Raw genomic sequence first — 25840 nt, 5'->3', positions numbered from 1 at the left:
AAGTTGATACAACACAAAATTTATGGGCTCCACTTAGGCCCCAGACATTTTTCTCAAATTTCGAATGGTTTGCATACTAAATACAGAATATCTCCTCACCACAAAGGCTATTTGAATAATTTCAAAAGGCATAATATACAGGAAACACTTGTGAGACAAGTTAAGAGGTTCATATAGCAGTGTTTCTCTTTATTGGTTGGTGATAGAACACAGGAAAAAAAGAAAAGTGCACATTTCGTGTATCGGAGGTTTTGGTCTCTGAAAGCAAAAATGCCCTAACTTTCTTCCTGGACCTTGGACGCCTCTGGTACAAAAAAGAAGATATTTCCATAACTTGGGGAGCTCTCTCGAGTCACTTTCGAGTCCTTTCGAGTTAGATTTATGTTAATGTTTATGGTTGAATTGTGTTATAAACATAATAAAAAATGGACTTAAGTAAAATGCATTTATTTTTGTTGTGTCACATCAGTGGCTTTGGTATCGATTCATGGGAGTGCAAGTGAGGAAGACCTCCTGATGAAGAATGCTGTCCCCATTATTTGGGCCACTGGGTTTTATCTAGTTTTAAGTCTCATTAATAATATATATATGTATATATATATATATATATATATATATATATATATATATATATATATATATATATATATATATATATATATTCTTTGTGTACATTATGTACCTGAATGCTCTGCTCTACCAAAACGGAACATCCAGGAAAAAGTATTTTCTGTATTTTAAATACAACATGTATTGTATTTTATTACATTTTCTGGCACCAGTATTTTAGTTTAATACATTTATTTAAGGGGTATTTTATATCAAAATACATTTTGATGTATTTTTACTCATCTCTGGCACATGTGAGTCCTTGACTCTTTCTTTCGGTCCAACACCGTTTAATAAGTCAAAATGTTAGAAATCAACACATCAACCAGTGAATGGAATCAGTAATGATTTATTGATCGCACATACTCGTACAATTAGCATAGTTTGGAAAGTACAGATTGTATTCAATGCTGAGAAGGGAAAGGTTGGGAGACATAGCTGTGTGTGCGTGAATATGTAATGTAAATGTATGTTGAATATCAGCGCTGACCTTAAAAAACAAGTGTATCGCCTTTCGTGTGCATGTGTGATTTGCCCCACAGATAATAAAGGGAAATCAGGAAGACTGGTGGAAAATCAGAGAAACTACAAAAAAGAAACAAAGGAAGGGAGAAAAAGAGTGATGGTAGAGTAACGTACATATAGAAGAAATAAATGGGAGTCTGGGTATGGATAATTACACAGTGAATATATCATGTTTCATTTGCATCTGTATCTAGCTGCATACAACATGTGTAGGGTTTCCCATTTGAATGCAGGAACTGTTTTGACACGGTTCCACTCACAAAAACAAGGATGAAAGAAGAGTGGCATTTCAGTAGTACAGAGTACACAGGTCTGTGTGTTGACAGTAGAAATACAAGAGATGGAGGAATAAAAAGCAGCAAGGAGTTTCAACAAGGACAAACTTAAACAGAAGTGTTTCTCACGTTATCATCCTGGCGTACACTGCAGTAGAAACATTTCATGACAGCAAATAAATTCACCCCAGTCCACAGGACAGAATATAAATGCTATAAATCCCAGCAGAAATTAGGTGTGGCAAACAACATTTTATGAATAAGGTCCAAAAGAGCAAATGTAAGGGAGAAAAAAAAAAGGAAGCGAAAGAGAGGGGATGGAAACGGAGAAAAAGACAAACGGCACGCCACATCCTCAGGGTTCCATCTCCAGTGATGGATCACCGTTAACAGCATGTGCGGTGTGTGGGCTATTGTTGGAGCCATGTGGCCGCGGGGCGGTGTGCTGGAGACGAGCGCGAGGGGATTTATCTATAACAGTATCAGGATGTACATCTCTCAGAGACAAACACACAGCGGGAAAGTCTGTCATGGTTATTTTAATTCTGCAGACAGGAGAGACACAGAAACTGTAGGCGGACAGATGTGTGTGGGAGAGTTCAACAGCAATCCCATTCAGATGGGGGTCGGGTATACTTGACGGTTAGATGCATACGAGGAGACTTAAGGACAGGAAGGAATGAGGTTGAGCTGTAAACGTTATCAGCTGGTACATCGATGTTACACTGATTCAGTTTCATTTGCACATCTGTCTCAAGCCTATATTGGACGATTAATTCATTATTTCTTTAAAAAGGCATTATTTTTGCTCCAATTTTTAAAAGCATTTGAGTCGCCTTTACATCGAGAATCTCATCGGGTCCATGAAGAACACAGACTTGAACTTCCAAAAGCCAGTGGGAGTAAAATTTGGACAGGCAAAGCTGAAGCTCTGTATGCGCGTGAATAACACAACTCAGGATAAAGGGAGCAGAGAGATGGGAGTGAGGGTGGCAAAGAGGAGGAAGAAAAGAACAAGAGATGGGAGAAGAAGGTCAGCGCTGTGAGGCCTTAGGGGTTAAAACATGACATCAAGAGAAACACAACAGTGGCTAAAGTGATCATAGCGTATCTATTATATACTGTACAGTACGTGTGTTTACAGATACAATGAGACAATGAACATTTTAAGGTTGGAAGCAAATCAAAGTCCCTCATTGTGCATCGCTCCTGCTTTAATACTGTCACAATTAAAGCTGTGGTTAACAAGACGGTCATTGTAAATAATCAGGATATCGTAAATATCCCATTCCTTTTCTATAGAAAGTAAGATATAAAAAGAAAATCCATTAAAAAAAATCCATAGGGACAAGCAACATTTAGTGAGAAGTGAGTAATGTAGGTGATACTTGTGTACATTAAATGTTTTGTTCCAATTTAAGATATTCATCTAAAAAAAACACCAACTTACAAAATAATGTGTAGTGGAGAGTTAAAACAAGCTATGGCACATTTCAACAGACAGGAGGACTGTAGGTAGCTGAAGAGGGAACACAATTCACATTTCAAGGATCAATTTTAGGTTCTTAGGTGAAAATGTATAAATAACATTTTTTTTTGGCATAAAACTCTTCATATACATATATTATTATTTTCATGCCATTTCATGCATTTCCTAAATGTATGACACAATGTCCTAATGCTGCTAACATAATGCTTTTGTAAATAGCTCATGAACACCTGTTATATCTGATACACGGTTGGTTGATACTGAACACTTGTGATTTGTCACGCAGGAACACTGTGATTGGAAGGCTCTGAATAATCTCATAAACACAGCAATTAGGACTCATATGCAGAATATATATCCCGCACCCTTTTTCTTGTTTCAAATGACAATAAATATTTGTGTGGCATCGATAAATATAATGTGGGAAACATACATGAAGAAGGACTTTTAACAGTTAAGCAAGGCAAAAACATTTTCTTCAGGCAGTCTTCTTCAGAGAGGAGAGACTTTTAGCAACAGAACTTGGGGCTGATGGAGATAATAATGAGGGAAATTCAGGAAGTCGGCTCAGTCTTGTGGGTTGTTTGGACCATTCGAGCAGAATTGAAAAGCATCCCATCTCTGCAAACTATTTCTCGAGTGGCATCTTTAAATTCTTGAAGTCTCCTTGGAACTGATCCCAGTCACAAAGTCGTCTGACAAAATGAGGGGGAAAGGCAACGTGCACGCAATGGAGGTACCATCACAAAACTGGGGACTGCGTGAGATGGTCGGGTAAGTCGGGTCAACGGGTGATCACCGAGTGAGCGGACTGAGACCGAGCTATAGCTGCCTGATGGGGGGGAGGTGCAGGGTGTCCAGGGCACTGTGGTAGAGCTCTCTCAATGCTCTCAGCAGATGCAGACGACAAAACATCTGGTTGAAGAGATGAGGCAACGGCTCCTGGAAGGAGAAACAGAAAGACGAGAGAAGGAGAATTAGATATTAAGAAAGAAACAAAGAAAAATATTTAATTTTTGCTGATGGGTTTTTGTTTTTTTTGCACGACAGTAATCACATTATGTCGGCCAAAAGTCACCAGACGGGGCAATGGCCTATTAACACGCTAATCTCATATGATGGACACACACACACACACACACACACACACACACACCATCATTAATAAGCAGTCATCACCAACACACAGACTCTGTGAAGGAGTGCTCATAATTAAATTTCAGTGAATAAATTAAAGCATAATATACATATTAGTATATTATTAGGTGCGAGGATCGGCGATTTGATTCCCAGCTCCGCAAGCCCATGTTGATGTGTCCTTGGGCAAGAAATTTAACCCAAAATTGCTCCCATAGCTGTGTCTACGGTGTGTGAATATGTGTATGAACGTTAGCCCCTCTCACCAGTGTATTAATGATGACAAGAGGTGTGAAAGAGCTTTGAGTGGTCAGAACACTAGAAAAGCGCTCTACAACTGCATGTCCATTTACTATAGTGAGCGTTGATGAATGAATGAATCCTCACCCCCAGCACATGGACTCTGTTGTAGTACGAGCTGAAGTCTTTACTGAGAGACACAAGAAATTTACAGATCTGAGGAACATAGAAAACACGTACATACGTTAGATAAACATCCTGACAGCAAGGTTTGGTTCAATACAGTAACCATCAGTCATCAGTAATTGATGAATGAATCTCAATCCCCTGACCTGTTCAGTCTTAATATTGACTCTGGCTCCACCCCCTTCACAATCTAATGCTTGTCCTGATTGGTCAAGCAGATCGGAGAAGGTGATGAGGTAATTGAACAGCAGTAGCCACTCGCCCTGTCAGTCAAAACACAGAGACAGACGGGATTAACACTGAAAGGTTGGGCGGACTGCTTTCGTAACTATTTTTTTATGGAAAGATAAAGGAAACCTAAGAAATGGAAGCAGTAGAAGAGAATAATGTAATACCTCTTCTTTCAGAGCAGAGAAGTCTAGCTTGGAGCATTCGGGGATTTCAGGATATAAACCTGCAGATGAAAAGAGTCAGAAAAGTACATGAACAATACAATGTAATACAATCCTAAAACAACCGGTTGTGTAAAGCTGATGATTCTTAAAATGGAATATAACACAAAAAATAAACTTGTATCCACTTGGTGGCTTGCGAATTTCAACCCTTGATCAAGAATGTTGCATCTTAATGAACAATATCACAATCTACTTGTTGATTACACGTTGTATTATGAATCTGAATCTGCAAACAAAAGGAGTCTCTTGCAGAGCACATCTCTCACCCTTCTCCACTCCTCTCTCGTAGCTGTCGAACAGAGTGTGCAGCCTGGCACAGTTATACATCACAAACACTCCTCCCCTCGGCCCTTTTGTAGATACGCCCCCTTCCCGCTGGACGTCCAGTGTCACCTAAACAGACAGCTCTGTCAGTCACTGTCTGTGTCTGGTTTGTCAAGTCAAACAATGGATCAATACAGTCGTTTGGGACAAAAACGTGCGCAGTACATAACCACAGCATAAACATATAATAGCTCAGTGTGCGGTGAGTTTATGGTCCAGAGTTACATGACAAGGACAAACAATGTTTCTGTTTATTCCATGTGAATCACAATGTATTAATAGTATATGTTTGCATGTGGGCGGACACTTTAATGTATGTGCATGCAGTACCCATATGTGTAATTCAAACACTGGGATTTACCACGCATATGTTTTTTGCGTTCATATATTTAACGTTCTTCGCATTCAAATATGTCAAAGTGATCTAAATGTTATTCCTTCATTTAGCAGCATACTGTACATTAAACAAGTGGCAGTTTTAAAGTGTCTGAAAGTGAAAACAGTTCATTTCAAACACTGCCTGCGTGACACACTCAGGTGCAAACACACAGGTGTGATGCTGACTCACGGGACTGGTGTGGACTGTCGACAGCAGCTCAAATCTGACAGTGGCAGAGGTCATGACCCTGATGATGTCATCCCACGTCTGACCTGCAAGAGGAAGAAGAGGTGGTATTTCGCTCCAGTTAACTCACCTTAACTGTAGTTGAGTGTATCAGCCAGGGCACTTAGACAAGTAAGGTGTGTGTAACAAACAACGAGTGTGTCGATAAATACACACACCTTCTACTTGATCTCCATACTTCATCTCTGAGGCCTCCTTCATCTGACCTCTTCTCAGCCTGGAGCAAAGGAGGAAGAAAAACATAATAGACGCCTCATTTACACAAAGCAGCTGAAAATATGCAGCGATAACACAGAGATGAAGATAGCGTCGTTATCATTGAGTTCAATTAGAGCTGCAATTTCACAGTGCAGACAAGATCCTCGTGAGAGTGTCTTATGTGATAATAAACGTCTGGTGGAGATCTGGGCAGCACACATAGAGACGGAGGGAAAGAGGGGAAGGGCAAAGAAACCGGGAGGAGAAGTGGAGGCTGAGGGAAGACGAAAGGAATCTAAAAATGAAAACAGACATGTGGAGAAAAGACGAGAGGAGACGAAGACAGGGACGTGTCTTACTGCAGATATTGTGCAGCAGTGAGGTGAGAACCAGGAGTCTTCACGGGCCCACACACCAGATGTCTCTGCAGACGAGAGAGCAGAGCAGGTAAAGAACAGGAACACAGTGCAAAACAAGATTGTGTGTGTGTTTACGTGTGTGTCTATGTGTGTTGTTACCTGCAAGTGTGCCACTCCACTGGCTCTCCACAGCACTGCAATTTGCTGCTGACGAAACTCGTCTTGACAGGAAGTCACATGTAACGCTGTTGCCATGGCTACCTAGAAAAAAAGAGGCAGCAAGGACATATTAAATCAATGCTCTGTCTTGTAGTTTTTAAATGGAGAAAAAAGGAAATTATCAGTGTGTTTGAATACTCCAAAGCTCTGTGTGTGTGTGTGTGTGTGTGTGTGTGTGTGTGTGTGTGTGTGTGTGTGTGTGTGTGTCTTACTGTGCAGTCAGCAGTGGCTAGGTCCAGTTGCGCCAGGTGAGAAACACTGTCTCTGTGTACTAAAACAGACACACCAACAGTGTGTTACGAGTGAATCTATAATTCCAACTATCTGTTATCCTCCTCATCCTTTCTCTTAAAAGGTGAGAGACATAGTTCCTGCATGTAACTCCCTGTAAAAGCACAACTTTTTTTTTCTTTGACTAACCAGCAATTTGTTGCTGTGAAGTTTCTAAAATGCTATTTTTAACACATCGGTGCACTACATGACTATTGTTCAGCAAGCACAAATCTCAGACAGATGTCCCAAAAGTAGCATGTCCTTGTGACCTCACCTATGCAGGTACCAAGGCTGGGGTCGTATCCCAGCAGTCCCTCCTCCTGGAACACTCGCTTCAGGTTGACCCTGAGAGCTTCCTCGTTCTCCCCCTCCTCCGCTTTCCTCCCTCCTCCTCCTCCTCCTCTTCCACCACTGGTCCTCCTGGATCTCTCGGTTTCCCTCTCTCTATACGGGGAGTTCTCCAGAGCCTCCTGTATCTTCTCCTCCCGCTCCTCATTGGTCCAGTTGGCTGGGGTTGTCGGCCAATCGATGCCCAGAGCGCGAAGGAATGTAAAGATGTCGCTGTCTTCAGGAAGCGTGGGGCAATAGGACACTGCAAATCTGAGACAGGTACGGAGGTTGGTACCGACCACGGCAGCTGTTTTAATCTATGGCTGCATTTAACAATTATTTTCATGAGCAATTGAGTATTAATATTAATTGTCTTCAATTAACTAATCATTTCGTCTTTTATTTGTCAGAAAATATTGCACCCAAGTTGACATCTACAGACTGCTTTAAAGAAAGGAGTAAATGATATAGCACAGACACATTTGTTTCGGGTGACAGTAACTTAAAGGAAGTGGATGTGTGTGAATAATTTTGAAATCTGCAAATCGGCCGCCCAGAGACTCACCCCTGTCTTCTCAACAGCGCCCCCATGTGGTCCGCCAACAGAACGGTCCTCAGCTGGCCCAGAGTCAGTGTATCAGGAGTGGGTGTGTTGGGTTTTGGGTGTAGCGCTGGGCAGTTGAGCACCACACAGCCTTGCCTCTGACTCGAGGGCTTCAGGTACTGTGTGGCTCCCTCTGCTAGGACCGCCTTGAAGGCTGCGGCCCGGTCCACCCTCACCCTCAGCCCCTCACCCATTACCTCCCCGCCGGCCACGGGGAGAATCCCACTGCCACAGAGTGACAGTACCCTGGACATCACTGCTGGTGGGACCTGGGTGAATGAAGGGAGCATTTAGAAACTCTATATACATATATGTACACACACACACACACACACACACACACACACACACATACAAATACACACACACGCATTAACAAAAATACATGTGAATGGTTGAGGAGGAAAAGTGGAAGAACAGACAGGACTTTATTTTAATGGGTATGAGTTGATAGTGTACTTGTATGTAATGTATTAGTAGTCGTGTGTTTTATTCAGTTATCACATACAATGCAATGAGTATAGCCTGTATACGATCTAATATACAATATGAGAGAAACGATAGAGGCAGAGGCATAATGGGTATATATTCCTATCCTAAATCATTATCAATTAAGTTAGTTAACCCTCAAGATAATATATGGCATCAAGAAGAATACATGATTATATATATATATATATATATATATATATATATATATATATATATATATAGCATACTTAATAGTTTATACCATAAGATGTCTGTCTGAACAACTTTTGCACATGCATTTGTACTTATAATCTTAAAAATGATGCTATCAGTGGAACAATATTATATGGTGTTATCTGCTTCCAAAAAACACAGTGTATCTGTAAAATCATCCTGCATGCATAGGATGGAGGATGCAACGTGCAAAGATATCAGCATACTCTTGTGCGAGGATGCTTGAACACACCCACGTGTACAACGTGCCAGGGGTGTGTGTTTCAAAGATACATTGGTTTAAATTATTTGCACTGGGGTGTAACCAAAATAACTATAGGTTGTACGAAAAGACTGGCTTGAATCAAGGTCCGGAAAGAGGCCTCCGTGTTTTTCCAGTTGTAGTGCAGCTACTAAGTGAGCTGCGTGTTTGCCTGACCCATATTGCGTGTGCAGCTCATGGGTTAATAATTACTGCCGCAAGGCTGTTGCGGTCTGGTCGATCATGATGAGGCAAAGTCAGCAGGGATTTAGCTGTCTCGATGTCCCTCAAACCTATTTAGGGTTTTTATGATTTGAAGGACTCCGACGAGAGCTCCCACCTTGTTAATCAAGCAGTCATTTGGCCGCAGTTGAGCGGTAATGAAACAGATAGTTCCGGTCACGCCGGCTCACGTTTGAAACTGTCGAAAACACCGTCCGCCCGTTTAAATATCACTGCGCAGAGCAAAAACGCACTCGCACCATTTGGCTAGCAAACTGTCAAGGACGGAACTATACCGCCGAGCGGAAGGATACAGTGTCAAACGCGTACGAACTTGAACGCGTCAACCAGCGGTGTTTAACATGCCTCAGCTATGATTGCAAACAAACTAAATACGTCTCTTTCTGTGCATCCAGCGCCAGAAGAAAACAATACGGCGTAAACGCCATGAAATAAGCACGTGACCGTTTAAATTAGGGGCCGACCCAACAGGTAACGGTTATTAAACCCACCTGTCCGTCCGCATACAGCGTGTTCAGCATCGTGGTGGGAGACAAGAAGTCCCGGTTCCGTAGGTTTTTAGCGCTGCTCTCCTTGAACCAAAGCTTCTCCGGTTCAGGAAAGATCCGGTCGCCGTCCAGTTGGCTGGCAGCGGGGGCTTGGTCACGCTTCCCCCGCAGTGCAGAGCTCAGCGCCCGGACGGTCGGGCTGATCCGGAGGGGAGAAGACTCCTTGGTGCCGTCCATCTCCGCCGCTTCGCGAGCAGGTGAGCGAGCTACCAGGCTATCTGCGCATCCACACCCTGCTCATAGTCGTGTGTCCAAACCACGTCACGCTGGTTGCTGCTGCAGGCTATGAACTCGCACTGCTGAATTACATGCCCTGTTTCCAGTCGTCCACTTAACCGCTCATCGATGTCAGATATTGGCTGTAGAGCTGGACTGCATTGGCTGTTTTTCTTTTTTCTTCTTCTCGTTATGCGGAACCAGTGAGTTGCACTTTGTTTCTTGCGAGGTGAATTTCCGTGCAGGACCAGTGGGACTTGCCCAACAGCGCCCTCCAGTGAGTGGTAGAGTAACTACAACCTTAACTACACCTTCTGGTCAAAAGTATGTGGACACATATCTTTACAATCGTTTCTGGTGCAAGCAGGTGTCACTGTCAAATTTTTTTTTTTTTTTTTTTACTGATTTACACGTTTATCTTGTGTAATTCCTCATGATCAGCTGCTTTTCTAAATATATCCAGGCCACTTTAATACAATTTACTCACCTGCTCATACATGCAATGACTGACTGTCATATACATCCTGACAGTGCGGCAAATTGTTGTCCTTTTTTTGAAGTGATCAGCAAAATAATTCTAAAATTAACAGAGTGAGTGGAGAGGCCAGAACTTGAGTACATGTGATGTCTGCTGTTAAAACCAATAAGAAGCCTACAATGAATAACAAAACAAAGGGCACATGGGATTAATACAGCGTAAACTTAACTTTCACCATTTTTATTAAACAAAAGTACTTCTTGAACACATACACACTTGTAGCAGTAAAAGGTATTTCTTGGCCACGACTGGGCATCAACAGACCATGTGAAAATAAACTTTCATGAATAATGTCTGATACCATGAATTAATGAACTCACTTTGAGGCATGTCGTTGTTGTCCTTTGCCACTAGAGGTCAGCGGTGAACCATCTACAAACAAGTATCCTCTGACAGGTCGGATTAGAAGTGTTTGCAATAAGACTGCTGTGCCTTTAGGTCCAGAAATATGATCTGGAACTTATTATAAGTGGTTCATCAATATTAGACCAAAAACTTAATGTATTCACCAACCCTATTGGAAAAAAATAAATCAGAAAAAAAATGTGTTCATATAACCTATCTACTCATTCGTAATTAATGAAGTAAATGGTCCTAAATCGAAAGGTTGTGTGGAGCTGCAGTAATTTGTTTGCCACTTGTTTGCAAAATAACTCAGTAAACTGAGAATAGAAAGTCTGAACATAAACATCATAAAGTTGATATTGTGAATGACTGTTGTAACAGACAGTAGCCTTTTTACATTAATAGCAAGGTTTAAATAACCTCACACCCTCCAATACTAGTCTTGATTTTGCACATTACAAACAATATGTTTGGCTAGAACTCACTGTACACAATATCAATGCTATTAAAGACTGTCTTGTCTTGCCCCTTGTATGGTGTTCGGGTCTGTGAGACCCATTTTTCATCAAAACAAAAATGATTAAATATTTTTTCAAACTGACTTATTGGCCTTGGCTCATTTTCTGCGAAGAACATATTTTCATCGACCGCACACCGTAACCCACCTCAAAACATCGGTTGAGTATTAACATAAAATTGTTTGTCGAATTAAAAACCCAACAGACCCACAACATGTGAATAACAAAAAATAAAACGCCATACAGGGGTTAATTAGGTCAGGATGAGTGTTTCTTTATACAAGGATATTTTAGCTACAAACTTACGCCAATGTCTTAACACCGTGATCTTTCTCAGTTGTTTTTTTTGTGTCAAACAGAAAGCAGAATTCCAGCTGATCGCAATCCTACTTGAAACCACCACAATGCTCCATGACGCAACTGGGCAGCAATCTACCCCATCTGAGTCCCAACAAGGGAGTGTTTCTGTCCAGAAACTAGCCCAGGGTTCAGAACCTTTACTATCCAAAGAGCCATTTTGCCCTTTTTGACCAAAAAAAAGTTTGGAGCTGCAAAAAGTATTTGGTGTAACAGCTTACAAAGAGATATCTATCTCAAATTAGTTTGTTTTTATGAAATTATTTTAAAAAAAAAAGAGAATTGACATTGCATACCTGTTCTAACAATTAAAGTGATGTGTCAGCCTTGATTGAGGTCTATTAAAACCACAACTATACGGAAAATAAGTCTCATCTATATTTGTATCGGATTTAATTCCTGACCTCCTTTTTGTGAGGTTTCCGTGTGTAAAAAAACAACAACAATCTTTTGCTACATTTACACTGAGGGTCCACACTACGACGGACTTTTAGATCACCGCAAACGGAGGACGGATCCACTTTTTTATTTTAGGAATATCGTCATAGTGGTCACAGAGATACACCCTTTAGTTTGGGTATGCAATTTTTGAGCAGAGGCCTCAAAATAGGTGGGTTTTAGACCATGTCTATTGCCCACACGTTGCCTTCTAAAAGTTGGTTAATTTCATGTCAAAATCTGGGTTGTTGTGATAACTGACCGGCAGCTCCAAGTAACAGCCTCATGTGAGCGACAGGTCTTCTCTGAAGTTGTGTGACGCTGACTGAAGTTCTTTCCTGTGAACAACATCCAGTGCAACATCTAAGTGAGGTGCTGGGTGTCTGACTCTTTCAGTTATGCACTTACATACTTGGTCCTGGGTATTGGGGTAAGTGACCAACCTCATGATCCTTCGGGATGTTGGTTGTAGCTCTTCATAGACTGCTGCAATCCCTTTCAGCTCTGATCTAATAGGTGCAAGCATGTTGCTTCACCGTTCAGGCACAAAAGCAGCCACTTGAATCAGTTTTTGGTGGACAAGCTCTCAAGATTTGCTCAAGGCTGTCTGCTGTTGGAAGCCTCTGGCAGTTGTGAATATCCATCATTTCCAACAAGTCTTCCAGGTCAACACCTTCAAAAGCTGAACGATAAGTGTCAAGTTCTGTGTTTTTCTGTTAAACTCTGGCCCAACTTGAAATAGCCTGGTACTTCCAAAGGACGCACAGGACAACTTTTCCAAACTCAGCCTTTTTTATTTAAAATGTTTTGAGCTGGCTGCACCGTCAGGTTGAAAACCTTCAAAAGAAAGAAGTTATTCACTAAATGTACATACTAATTGTATCCGGTATTATAAACAACTTAAATAGAACAAATGAATCCTACCATTAGCTTCTCTGGTCATACCATGAGTTGATCCTTCTTCCTGGCTGAAATGTTTCTTTTGAGCCCTTTCCCCCCCAACAGGTGTTAGGAATCAAAATAAATGAGCAGCCTGCACTGGTCTGGTTGTAGTGCATTCTGGGATTTGCATTTTTCTCTCCCAAATAAAGTGAACTGATCTCTGAGAAACTGAAACTAACAAAAACAATATTTTGCGAGTTCGTCTCAATAAGATTCAAAGACGACACGCTCAGACTCTGACAAATACTTGAAAAAGCAGTCCATAAGATTTTCCTCAAAGCCAAAACGGCTTGCTCCACAAGTACAGGTGCAAGTTTAACAGAAAGGTACTTCTTTTGCCAGCTAAAATCATGACATAAGTATGGCACTTTGAAGCCATTTCCCATAGTGCACTGCTTATAAAAGTCTTTCCAAAATTCTGACATCTCTCAAAACCCTGCCATCATCCACAGCTTCTTCAAGCTTTCCATCGGGAAGAATAACTTAAAAGTATCATCCTCCATGATACTTTCCTTTTGATACTTTCCTTTTGTGAGAACGCCAGATGTTTGTCTAGTTTAGGGGTCGGCAACCCCCTCTTTAGCCCTTATTAGCCTAGTGAACTCCTTATCTTGAAGTTTGAGGTGATATTGTGTCCCCGAAAATAAAACAAGAGTTGTAATATTTTAAGTAAAATGCTATCAAATCCTATTATGTCGCTGTCGAGCACTTTTCCCTGCAGGTGGCTAATCATGCTTTGCCCCGCCCTCATTAAACTGTCAATGGATAACTGATTTTTTTTTTGTAAAAGTCAAGGAGAAAAGTAGAGTTTAATTCTGCGCAGACGTATTCATTTGCTTTTTTACAAAACATTTAATGTTGAAAGACTCTTCCAGAACAATCACATAACATTTGCCTGAAAGTATCATGCTGCAGATGAGCGTAGAAGAGCGATTTGTCAACTGCTGCAGCAAACTGAATAAAGTTCATATACTTTCACAAAGTTTCACAACGCTCAGTGTAAACGTAGCAAAAGATATAAGTTTTCAAAAGAAAACCACACGTTGGGAGATCAGGGATCACTGGCTTCCTTAAACAATATTTCCACTGTGGTCAAAGAGAGGCAAGGATGTCACCTTGCTAAACATTTAGCTGCAAATGTTCGTCCCCAGTGGACAGAGTTAGCGGTTTGGCGATTCAGAGAGATTTCTTCTCACCCAGAGTACAATGTCAGAGCAATATGTCTGTGTGAATATGTTGAATCGACTAAACCTCAAGCGCTAAGGAACCTAAAGATTTACCATCTCGTCAGTCTTTATTTTCTCTTTTCTCAAGTTTTAACATTCATTTCTATTGATGCACTTTCTGGTTAATACATTTTGAAATGTACTTTGAATTGTCTGTGTATACAGTATGTCATGTTCAAATAAACTTGCCTTGTATTGTCTTGCAGTCCTGAAACACATCATGCTTATTAATCATTGCATAATTTATTACACAGGTCAAAGTCCAAAATGTCATGTAGAACTGCTACCTTTTCCTGTAAATATAGTCTACACATGTAACACCCTGTCAGTTGGTTATGTGTGTCTCCTGATTGTTTCATTCCCTTCACTGTTATTTGGGAGGGAGGTTAAATTGTCTTTTGGAGGGAGGTTCAGTTGGACCTTGTCTTTGATGTATTAAGTGATGTGACTGACAAACTCTTTATTAAAATTTAGATTTCTATCAAGAACAATGTATATTGGAAAAATCTTAGATTAAAGATATGTGTCTGTGTGGCGAGGTTGACAGGTTTCTACCATGCAGTTCCACTTTCAGCTGACAGAGGGTGCAGTGTAAAAGCCCTGCTGCCTTTTCTTGCAAGTGGTGAACTGAACATTAAATGTAGTGCCCCGGTTGCCTATTCAAACAGGCACTACTGGCTGCTCGGTTGGGTTTTCGTTCTGACGCATTTTGAATTAGAGACAGTCCAGTGGTTTAGTCCGTCATGTTTATTCTTACGACAACAAATGACTTCATCAGCATAATGTAGGTGCTGGTATTCAAATAATAAAACAAAGCATAACCATGTTCATTTTCTTTTGGCACTGTCCCCTGTTTTTATGAGTTTTGATTACCTGTGACTGAATTGGTCACTTCAGTTTGGTGATAATTAGCAACCCCTTATTGTGCCATCAAACATGAACTGGAGCATTTGGCAATTTTTGGCAAGTGTAATGACACAAATTTAACTAATTTTCCAGTATGTAAGTGCATTATGATTACACCACACATTGCACCATAAAAGAATAACCTGGTTTGGCCCTTTTAAGATCAGCTGTGGATCTAGACATGCATTATTCTACTTTTGAACTCATTATGTGCCTCCGGCTGAATACTTATAATAAATAACTGAACAGATGCTCTTGTTTCGCAAACGGTTGTGTAGCCACCTGGCACGAGTGTCTCTTTTATCCAAACAACAATATAGACGTGTCACCGCAAAACTGTGAAATTTAGAGATGACACTTTAATATCAGGAGGATGAACCCCTCATCTTGCTGTCTTTAAGCCTCGTATATGGCGCAACAGCGCCCCTCCGTGGCCACACGGTGGTATTACCCTGCAAAGCTTAAAAACACACCAAACTAAATATTAAGAGGCCCTTCAGTCAAGACAGCAGATGGGTCGTGTGTCGGTCTGAAACGCTGAGAGGAGATTTAGTTAAGGTTTTAGAGGAAGAAGGCGAGTCGGGCGACTTTGCGCAGGTGCCATATTAACGGCGAAGAAGAAGAAAGAGCGGACGTGACGTCAGAGTTCTGCCTCCAAAACAAGCGGAGAGCTGTTTCTTGACTTATGAAAGCTGCAGGTGGAAATGTTGAATAAGTGCTGTTTCCTTGCTCTTACGCAACGACATGTGGAGAGCCGAGCGACTTCCGCCCGTCTAGCTTTTACCCGAAAGACGCTCAGACCCAAAGGAAGAACCACGGTCGAGTGACGGAGAGGAAAGAGAGCATGGCCAAGCGGAGCGGCCGTGCAGAGACAGAGGCCCGTACAAAGAAGCTCAAGCAAGCGTTGCAGGCAAAGAGCGGAGGAGCGAAGAAGGACGATGCAGGTATGAAAAGCCAGGACTTCAGTGCTCATCCTACCTGTTTACTGCAAAGCATGTGGGAAGTTTGCATCCCCCCCAAAAAATATTAATAGGAGAAACGCATTTTGCATGCTTCTTTGTCAGCGTGAAAATAACTAGATTGTAAAAGTAAGGAGGGAGCGGTTTGTTCATTCATATAGTCTATGTGCGTCTATGTAACCCTGCAACTTATGCATACACCACATTCATGCAAAATGCATCCCGTTTCAGGTGGTTATAAGTATATGAATCACAGCTGATTGCAGACTAGATTGTATCACTGCATGACCTTCTTGTGGATGTGTAGGTTCAGTGACATGTCAATTAGCTCTAACAGCAGATGTAAAAAATAAACTGCGTTTAATGCCAGACATAAACAAATATGATGAAATATAATTTATGTTTATCTTTTGTAAGTGCTGTCAAAGTTATCTTCATGGGGGTCTTCAACGGTTAAACTCCTATGCACAGTGTTGGATGATTCCTATTTATGGCTGTTTTGTTATTGTTGCCACCAAAAATACACTTTTCAAGCAGCCAGAGTGCAGGTGTGTGTTTGGGTGATATGGATGGTTACTGGAGTGGATCTGTTAACCCAGATCCACATCTGTGCTCCACTTCAGCAAAACACAAAACTTGTTTTTAGAACTAAGGGACCATTTCTGTCATTTACATTATTACTCCAACTGTATTAATTGTCAGTACGCTATATTAAACAATACAAATTACACAACAAATCAGGACCATTTCTGTCCTGTGTGTTCATGTGTAACACATGCACCATACATAATGCTAATTGCATGTTTTGAAATGTGCTCTTTATTCTCTCATCATCACCATCATCATAGACATCATCATCATCATTGGTTGACTGTACCACTTTAAACTACTCAGTCTTTATCATTACTCAAACCCTGCAGAGTAAAACTATTTCCCTCCGTCTGCCCTTCCAGGTGATGTCATCACAGAGGAAGAGGAGGAGCTCAAGAGGAAGGTTAAACCCAAACCACGTGCCTCCACAAAACAAGCGTCAAGGAACGCCCCTTCCACCACATCTACAACTGCAAAAGCTGTCAAAACCAGTAAATACTTCAAGTTGCCAGTGAAGGAGGAGTCTGACAGTGAAGATGACGTTGACACGGTGACCTCAGCAGCACCTGCGGTTACAGTGAGCGCCAAGGAAACCAAGAAAGTACAAGAGGAGGAGGACAGTGACGAAGAGGAGGATGATTGGGAGGAAGTGGAAGGTAAGTGAGTAAGAGAGATCGGCGTAAAACAGCTCGTTGCGTGTGTGTGTGTGTGTGTGTGTGTGTGTGTGTATGAGTACATTGCTGACTCTTTTTCATTTAATATAAAAAAAGGTGAGAAGAACGTTGGTAGATATTGTTTTCATATGTATACTGTAGCATGTTGGGAGAAAAGAAGGAACCGTCAGCAAGAAGATAATTGAGTGTGTCTGTGTTGACCAGAGCTTTCTGGGCCGCTGGGTTCAGTTGAACCACCAGAACCCGTCCTGCCCTCCCAGCCCGTTGAGATAGAGATCGAGACTCCAGAAGTCAGGAAAAAGTAAGCAGACATTTGAGTATTAGTGTAAAAAAAAGTTAAAGAGGTTGTTTGGAAAAAAAAAAAGTTTAAGTATTCTGTTTGTGATCTGTCCGATTACAATCTCAAAGTGTATGATTTTTAACTGCCAGTAGGGTGCAAGTTTAAATTTATTTATTATAGATTTGTGTGTGAGTATACACTATGGGGAAACATCTGTTTTCCTCTAATGATTCTAATTTCTCATTGGCCAGGCAGAAGAGGCAGGCTGAGCTTGAGACTTACATGAGGCGGATGGTGAACCGATACAAGAAGGACGTGCTGATAGACACACACAAGGTGAAGACACTTATACGTTCTCCTTCCCGCTGTGTCCTTATCCAATTTGAAGTCCCCGCAGTGAGATTTTTGTGGTCATTGCAAACCTCCGATTTGTCTCGCAGGTCCACCTGCTGTGCCTGATAGCCAGTGGGATATTCCGCGGCCGTCTGTGCAGTGAACCGGACTTGCTGGCCATCACTCTGTCGCTGCTGCCCAGCCACTTCAGCATGGTCTCCAAGGAACGCATCGACCAAAACTACGTCTCCGGACTGCTCAAATGGTGTGTGCTTGTCGAATATGACGCTATGACTCCAGAGTCATCAACGTCACCTTCATCAGTCACTATTATTACCTTAGTGTGTTAACCCCTGTATTTTCTCTCTCTTTCTCTTTCTTTTCCTTTTTCAGGTTCAGATCAACATTCACTCTCAACCCCTGTCTTCCCAGTGAAGAGGGTCAGAACCCCCGCGCTCTGCTGGAGAGGCGGCTGGCCAGCCTGTCTGCCAGAAACCACGAGGAGATGACTAATGTTGGTGATTTGGAACAAGATTTCTCCAATTTAGGTTCAGTCTTTTGAGTGAACATTCAAAGATGGAATAAACTGGTTGAATAATTATGTCTGTGTGTGTTTTGTGTGTCCTGCAGCTGTTTCTGTTGGTCCTGAGGTCCCTGCAGTTTTTCTGCCGATTGGTTATTTCTTTGCAGCCGATTCCTCTCAAACCCCCATCAGCCAAGGTACGTCAAGACTGATGTCAATACAGCACCCACACTGAGCCAATGGCTTCATTTAAATGTACGGAGAACTCTGACTCAAGTCAAGTTTACCGACAACTAAATACAGACTGGTGTTAAAATGAAAAGATGCACACTTAAATACTGACACATTCAGCATTAAAGCATGAAGCGGGATCTCGAGTGCTCGTTCAAACAGGTTAACCTTTAAAGGGTTAAGTCGAGTGCATCAATGAAATTACTAAAACATATCTTATTGAAATGTAAATCTTGGCACTCATTAGATAGAACAAGATGACTTACTAATGGGTTTATAGTTTGCTTTTTTTGTCTTTATCATTGTGAAACATCTTTAATTATTTGTGGCCACAGGAGTTATTTTTCATACTGCTGGAACTGTCAATGTTTAGGTCGTTATGGTTTGCAAGTTTGCATTCATACCACTACCACCTGGAGGAAGTTAGCAAAAACTTGATGTTTCAATCATTTATTAACTAACTTACTTCAATGACTCTCTTACCTGAGTATCCATTACTTTTTGCTAACAGTTGGTAACTAGTTTTCTTACAGTTTCACAATTGCAACTGTGTTGTTCAGAAGGTACAGCTGACTGTGGCCCCTGGTACTTCTGGCCTGAGAATTAGCAAAATCCATCCATATTAATCCATGTTATTCTCTTAAATGTACACTTTTGCCTCTGCAGATGTCTGTTCATTACAGACTGATGACACGACACAGGCTGTTAATTAGTTTTTAGAGCCTTCTGCTCTCATACTTTGTTCTTTCTGCAGGGCCAAGCGGCTAGAAAATCTACCGGTGCCCCAGGAAAGCGCAACACAACCCAGCAAAACTCCAAGACCGCCTCCCCCGAGCAGAAGGTCTCTCCTGGCACCAAGAGACCCGCTGGAGGGGGGAAGATCCCGGCAAGTCGAGGGGGAAAGAAAGCAAAGACGAAAGAAATAAAGGAAGAGTGTGACCAGGTAAAGGAGAAGCCTAAACCATCGGGAGGGCAGAGACCAAAGAACTCAAAACGTCGCAGCATCGCCTCTAAAGTCAGCTACAAGGAAGAAAGTGACAGCGGAGGGGAGGAGGAGGCTAGGGTGCATAGTGAAGAGGAGGAATTTCAAGTGACTAGTGAGGAAGACAGTGAGGATTCAGAGGGAGGAGCTAAATCCACAAAGTGGAAGAAGGGGAAAGGAACGAGCAAAGCCAACACGACGAACACTAATGCTCGGAAAGGAAGGAGTGATGGAGGGAAAAAACAGATCAAAGATGAGGAGGGCAGAGACTGTGAGAAAGAGGAGGAAGATGATGATGAAGAAGGAGCTGCGCGCAACCAAACAAAGCAAAGGAGTGGGAGAAAGCATAAGGGGCCTGGAGCGGACGATTGGTTGGAGGTGTTTCTGGTCAAAACGTCGTCCTGGGTTTGCGTTGACGTGGACCACGGTGTTGGGATGCCTCAACTCTGCTCCCAGAATGCAACTCTGCCAATTACATACGTGGTGTCGGTGGACGGAGATGGCTTTTTGAAGGACTTGGGAAGGAAGTACGACCCCACCTGGTTGACCTCTTCCAGGAAGAGGCGGGTGGATGAGGAGTGGTGGGAGGAGACCATTGGGTCGTTCCTTGGACCCGAGGACGAGAGGGACAAAAAGGAGGAGAAGGAGGTGAGACGTTCAGACAGAGCCAATGATTTAATTTTTACACACAAACAGTCTCCATCTTACTTTTCTCACCTTCATATTCTGTCCTTCATACTTATTGATGGTACCCATCTTCTCTCTGTCTCCCTCCAGCTCCAGAACAAACTGCTGAACACACCCCTGCCCATCTCAATAACGGAGTATAAGAACCACCCGCTGTATGCTTTAAAGAGACACCTGCTGAAATATGAAGTTATCTACCCATCAACAGCCACTATACTGGGATACTGCCGGGGAGAGCCAGTGTACTCCAGGTCAGTGGCATTCAGTCAGCAGTTATTTGGGGTGAATTTGGCCCCTTATGGTTCACTAGTTTTTTTTTCCACTCAGTGAATGAAAAAGACAAAGATGACATGAGGCAAAAAAGCGGAGTAAAATCTTGTCTGTTTTTTTAACACAGACCATTCTCTAGTCTAGTAGACTTTTTGCGAGAAGGTCATTGTGTGTTGAACTAAAACATCACCACTCGCGCAGTAGCGCATCATAGAAGTTGTCTCAGTTTACAGTGGTCCTGGTCATGAACTTAAAAATAGGAAGCATCTGAATGCAGCATGAGTTGTGTTGCCTCAACTTGTCTGGGAAATGAGACCATCTTGTTCTGGTGCTATATCAGTGTCAGTGTCCAGGCCTTCATTGGCCTTTATTGGCCAGGTGCATTGGACGATCACCAGTGTGTCTAAATGAAGTGTGGCTGTGAGCCCCCGTGTCCACCTGGTGGTGCTCTTTGATTAGTTAAACCAGGGGTGTCAGACATACGGCCCGCGGGCCGGATCTGGCCCGCCACAGGGTCCAGTCCGGCCAGGGTGTTCAATCCCAAAAAAATAAATGTGTAAGACTAAAATTAGCAGAGCTGGGATTCAAACCTCTGATCCTCTGCTTATAAGACAGACATGCAATTGACGTGAGCACTGATATTATTGTGTTGGAAGTCGTTAAACATGGATTACGTCATAAAAGTGGCGTAATCCATGAAAGTGGAGTTAAACTGTCACGTGCATGAAGCTGTGAGGTTCAGATGTTCATAGTGATCTGATGGCAGTAGATTACATCTGCTGCTGACTGTTGATGTTTATCAGGCACCTTCATCCTAATTCACAGATACAACTTAAATAAATAATGTGAGCATTGGACTCAAGCCATGAGCTTTATTTTATATGAGCTTTACTTTAATTTTTGCAAGGAAATTCAAATGTTCTGTCGAAAGAATAAACTATTTCAAAATATTCTTATCATGTTTAAATTGTCTTTCTCTTTAGAGATTGTGTGCACACACTCCACTCCAAAGACACTTGGTTGAAAGAGGCACGGACTGTCAGACTAGGAGAGGAACCATCTAAGGTGAGTGGGAATATTTTTCTCAAATCGCTTCTCTTTATTTGTTTCTCTTCTTTTCTTTCTCTCTTTCATCACTTTCAATCTTTTAGTTGGTTTCTCTATTATTTCTGTTCCTCTCCGACTTAATTCCACTCTTGCCAAATCAGTCTAGCAGTTTTTTATTTGCATGATCCATGACTGATGTTACCAAATAAGGTGAACAACTTCATGAGCAGAACTGTTTTCGCCAAGTAAAATGAATTTGGCTCGTTGAATGGTGCATAACAATAGACACAGTACAGTACTAAAGGACATACCGGTAATTTGTGTCTAACAAAAAAATTGTCCGTCCTACCTACCTACCTAAACAACACACTGCTGTTCAAAGAACCACCGTTCCTCCATCATAGTTTTATTCCGAGCATTGAAGCGGACGAGGCCCCGTCGATTTGAGCGGTGACTTGTAGCCAAAACCAAAGAGCAATGTTGCTGTGAAGCATGGTATTCAATTTCTTGAGGAAACATAATTGTTCTTCGGCTGTGTCGACAAAAGTCACTCTGGTTTTTGGACTGATTATACTGAGATGTACTTTAAAGGTGCCTCAAGAATGCATCACTACTTTATGATCTTAAAAAAAAAAAAGCATGCAGAGCCAAAACACATTTAACAGTTCAAGTTAAATTTGTAAATTTGCTAAGCTACGTTTCTGTCAGTGACAGTTTTGTATTGTAACAGTGATGTTTTTCTGCATATTTATTGAATACTTAGGGGACCAATGATGAAATTAAATCTCTGTTTGTCTAAATTGTAACAATGATCTGATGATCGTGACAAGTCTCTTTGTCAGCAAGCTGAATAAGTCTGCATTTAATTATTTTAGCCAGTGGGCACTGATTAGACACAATGCCAACATATAGTTCTTTGCAGGAAAACATAACCGCAGACCATCATCTTACAATGTTTATCTCCACTAACACTGACATGGTGCCTTTCTTAACCTGTCTGTGGTGACAAGGTCAGACATATTGACTATTCAGCCTCAACTGTGACTGACATGAGGAGGCCAGGAGACGGCGTGTATAAAAGCCCTGCTGTCTCGCTCTCTTTCAGATGGTGAAGGGCTTCTCTAACCGTTCCCGCAAAGCAAGGATGGCGTCTGAGCAGAAGGAGGAGAATGACCTGGCTCTGTTTGGAGAATGGCAGACTGAAGAGTACCAGCCGCCGATAGCTGTGAATGGGAAGGTAACGATAACGAGGAGGAAATGTGCACACTAGAGCAGCAAAAATGCTTCAAATACTTATTTAATTTCATGAACAACCAATACATTAAGTTGTTTTCTGTGATTGTATCTCCAGGTTCCGCGTAACGACTACGGCAACGTCTACCTGTTTAAGCCCTGCATGTTGCCGGTGGGCTGTATTCACCTCCAGCTGCCCAACCTGCACCGCGTGGCCAAGAAGCTGAACATGGACGCCGCCCCTGCGGTCCTGGGCTTTGACTTCCACGCGGGATACTCGCATGCTGTGTAAGACAACACTGAGGGGGGATTATAAAACACCAGGAAGTAGGCGAGTGTGATCAGTACAAAAGTATGTCAGTCATTTTAGCTGCATTGTATCTGATGATTTTTATTGCGAGGGATTTTTATGCAGGGTAGTTTTCTAACACCTGTAAGAAAACAGAAAATCCTTACATATGCCATTATTTCATGTTAAAGAGCCTAAGAAAATACTTTCATTGTAATCACTAGCAAAATGTTTATTTTAACTGTGTAAAAACAAATATTGGCTTGATTTCTTTTTTTCTATTTATTCTTAACCACTTATCTTGGATCGATTGCTGAATTCTCAATGAGCAAGTTTTCTTGACATCAGTAGCAAATGTGATAAAAACGTATTAAATGCTTTTTGATATCCAGTAAATGATATTAAAATGTGTGTGTTTCAGGACTGATGGCTACATTGTGTGTGAGGAGCATGAGGAGATTCTAAGAGCGGCCTGGTTGGAGGAACAAGAGATTCAGAAACAGAGGGATAAAGAGGTGTGTGTGTGTGTGTGTGTGTGTGTGTGTGTGTGTGTGTGTGTGTGTGTGTGTGTGTGTGTGTGTGTGTGTGTGTGTGTGTGTGTGTGTGTGTGTGTGTGTGTGTGAGTGTGTGAGTGTGTGTGTGTGAGTGAGTGAGTGAGTGATAGAACCAACTTACTTTCAAGTAAAAGCAAAACCTGTTGGGCACCAAAACGCCACGTCAACGCTTCCTCCCTTTTACTTTCCAGAAAAAAGAAAAGAGGGTGATCTCCAACTGGACTCTGCTGGTGAAGGGGCTCCTGATCAGAGAAAAACTGAAGCAGCGCTACGGAAAGAAGAACCAAGCACTCGGGAGCCTCGAGGAGACTGGCGGGCTTTCGTCAGATGAGGAGGAGGTTGAGGCTGGAAGCCCTTCAGCCAAGACGGCGTCTGAGACTCTGGCCATGTCCTGGCCCCAAAACAGACAAGCAGAGGAGGACGGAGGGAGCATCAGCGGGCTGAAGAGGAAGACGACGACAAAGCGAGAAAAGAGAGGACAAGAGAAGCATTTGTTCCCCTTTGAGAAAGTGTGATGTCAGGGAACCAAAAACACACTTAGGTTTAGTTAAATCAAGGCTAATTACTCTCTGACTGACTGATGCTGATATTTACCTTGTAAGATGGTAACATTCCTTAAAAGCAGGATAAAGTGTGCCTCAGGTATAACACATTTTTAAATCAATTTTTACAAGGTTAGTCATCCTTGGAACCTTTGGCTGTAACGTCATAAAGAGAGGAGGAACTGATCTGCAGATTGATCCAGTTGTACTTGCATTAAACCTGCTCTTTCTCCACCATCACGGTGCATACTCCCATGAGCTCATGTTGTTAGCCTTTTACATGAGATCTTAGTAGAAATAGTCCATGCCAAGGAGCAAGAAAACACAGAACGTGATTTATCAAATCTGCAAAGCTCTTGAGAAGTGTTATCAGGTTTCCTTGGAGAGAACAGACTCAACATGAATGTGAGAACCGATGTCTTACAATTTCAGATGCGTGTTCGACATGAGATAAATACTCCATACTCCAAAACTCGATCTGTACAGTGCTGGTTTCAGCCCGGTGGACATAGTTTCCCTTTCAGTTCAGCACACTCGGTACAGCTCATGCCAACTTAAATTAATGGCTTGTGTGTCTTGTAAACACAAACAACCCTGTGTGCCAACAACACTACAAATGACAACACTACAAAACAGGCAAATTACACCCTGAGACATAAACATATTTCCCATAGCTTGTGGTGGATCCACTGCCTGCTACTGATTCATTTCATCTAATTCCAAAAAAACATGGTTCCCCCGTGACGACCAACTGGACCGCAGCCATTCTTACTGACTTGACTGTACTCTATGTAGCTTGACTCAATGAAAACAGGAACTTGTACTGTTGTTGTCGTTCCAGTGAACACTTTGCATCTCCTGGTTGTCATGTTTTCTGGAACAAGCCCGAGCCCTGCTACTGTGCACTTTTAAGTTGATGTAGCTATTTTGGGGTTGTCGGATCCACTCATCTGACAGATAGACCGGAGCACATGTGGACCATGTAACCCGTGGCTTGAGGTTTGAGCAGGAACATCGCAGTTAAGAAGTTGGTAAATGATTTCTTAACTCACACACTGTCTGTCTCAACTTCTCACAAATCCTGTACTTCCTCTCTGTCTATCTTTCCGTTAGGCTGCTCCATCTCGAGAGGTGCACAAGTTCATGCTGTATTCTGAATCAGCCCTCACATTCAGCCTCTTACTCATCGTGTTCACACTTTTGTCATGTTTCACACCTTGTGTCTCTGTACGTGTTTTTGTACACAGCAGGTGATAGCTGTATTTAAAATGGTGAACTGTTTTTGTATGAAAAGTATTTTTCTAAGATATAATACCAGTTAAAAGCAAAAAACTAAACAAAATTAAAAAGATTTTGACTGTTTGCTTTTGTTGCATTTATTGGATGTTTTTAAAGCAGTATGAACTCAAAATGATGTCGAGTTTAACATTCTGTGATTATACAAATGGTTGTAAGACTAAAGATTGTTATATTGCTACATCAATTTTATTGATTTCTGACTAGATTTTAATATTTCTTAAGAAATTTTGACAATTCCTTTCAGCGAACATTCACACAAAACTCATTGTAATCCA

The 25840-nt window shown here is 41.8% G+C and overlaps 2 protein-coding genes and 1 long non-coding RNA gene across 3 annotated transcripts; 2 read left to right on the top strand and 1 right to left on the bottom strand.

Annotated features, from left to right (window-relative positions):
- Nucleotides 1–942: 942 nt before the first annotated feature.
- dalrd3 (DALR anticodon binding domain containing 3) lies at nt 943–10003 on the bottom strand. Its single transcript, XM_068596881.1, has 13 exons — nt 9529–10003; nt 7810–8117; nt 7189–7514; nt 6854–6912; nt 6582–6683; nt 6423–6487; nt 6024–6082; nt 5809–5891; nt 5183–5309; nt 4857–4915; nt 4608–4724; nt 4423–4491; nt 943–3840 (listed from the first exon to the last, which is right to left on the bottom strand). The coding sequence occupies exons 1-13, from the start codon at nt 9760–9762 to the stop codon at nt 3721–3723; spliced, it is 1728 nt and encodes a 575-aa protein (XP_068452982.1). The 5' UTR covers nt 9763–10003; the 3' UTR covers nt 943–3720.
- Nucleotides 9312–11821, top strand: LOC137799962 (uncharacterized). The gene is made up of 2 exons (XR_011079468.1): nt 9312–9782; nt 11562–11821. It is a non-coding gene; the product is annotated as an uncharacterized lncRNA (long non-coding RNA).
- A 3488-nt stretch (nt 11822–15309) lies between these two features.
- Nucleotides 15310–25628, top strand: xpc (xeroderma pigmentosum, complementation group C). Its single transcript, XM_068596880.1, has 14 exons — nt 15310–16015; nt 16984–17277; nt 17500–17596; nt 17827–17911; nt 18016–18173; nt 18302–18422; nt 18539–18628; nt 19417–20292; nt 20422–20582; nt 21585–21666; nt 22754–22885; nt 23000–23169; nt 23592–23685; nt 23916–25628. The coding sequence occupies exons 1-14, from the start codon at nt 15916–15918 to the stop codon at nt 24237–24239; spliced, it is 2784 nt and encodes a 927-aa protein (XP_068452981.1). The 5' UTR covers nt 15310–15915; the 3' UTR covers nt 24240–25628.
- The last annotated feature ends 212 nt before the right edge of the window (nt 25629–25840 follow it).

This window comes from Clinocottus analis, unplaced genomic scaffold (assembly GCF_023055335.1).
Source record: "Clinocottus analis isolate CAN_PGR_092001 unplaced genomic scaffold, fCliAna1.0.p SCAF_4, whole genome shotgun sequence".
Classification (NCBI taxonomy): domain Eukaryota; kingdom Metazoa; phylum Chordata; class Actinopteri; order Perciformes; family Cottidae; genus Clinocottus; species Clinocottus analis.
This window is presented reverse-complemented; position numbering and strand designations above follow the sequence as displayed.

Bases quoted from the DNA above. Each gene is read 5' to 3' on its own strand.
- dalrd3 (XM_068596881.1), bottom strand. From the start codon at position 9,762: ATGGACGGCACCAAGGAGTCTTCTCCCCTCCGGATCAGCCCGACCGTC. The intron at 7,515-7,809 runs GTGAGTCTCTGG...TACCTGTCTCAG, and splicing joins GCGCTGTTGAGAAGACAGGG to ATTTGCAGTGTCCTATTGCC. The intron at 6,488-6,581 runs GTAACAACACAC...TCTCGTCTGCAG, and splicing joins GTGGAGTGGCACACTTGCAG to AGACATCTGGTGTGTGGGCC.
- xpc (XM_068596880.1), top strand. From the start codon at position 15,916: ATGGCCAAGCGGAGCGGCCGTGCAGAGACAGAGGCCCGTACAAAGAAG. The intron at 16,016-16,983 runs GTATGAAAAGCC...CTGCCCTTCCAG, and splicing joins AGCGAAGAAGGACGATGCAG to GTGATGTCATCACAGAGGAA. The intron at 20,583-21,584 runs GTCAGTGGCATT...CTTTCTCTTTAG, and splicing joins GGAGAGCCAGTGTACTCCAG to AGATTGTGTGCACACACTCC.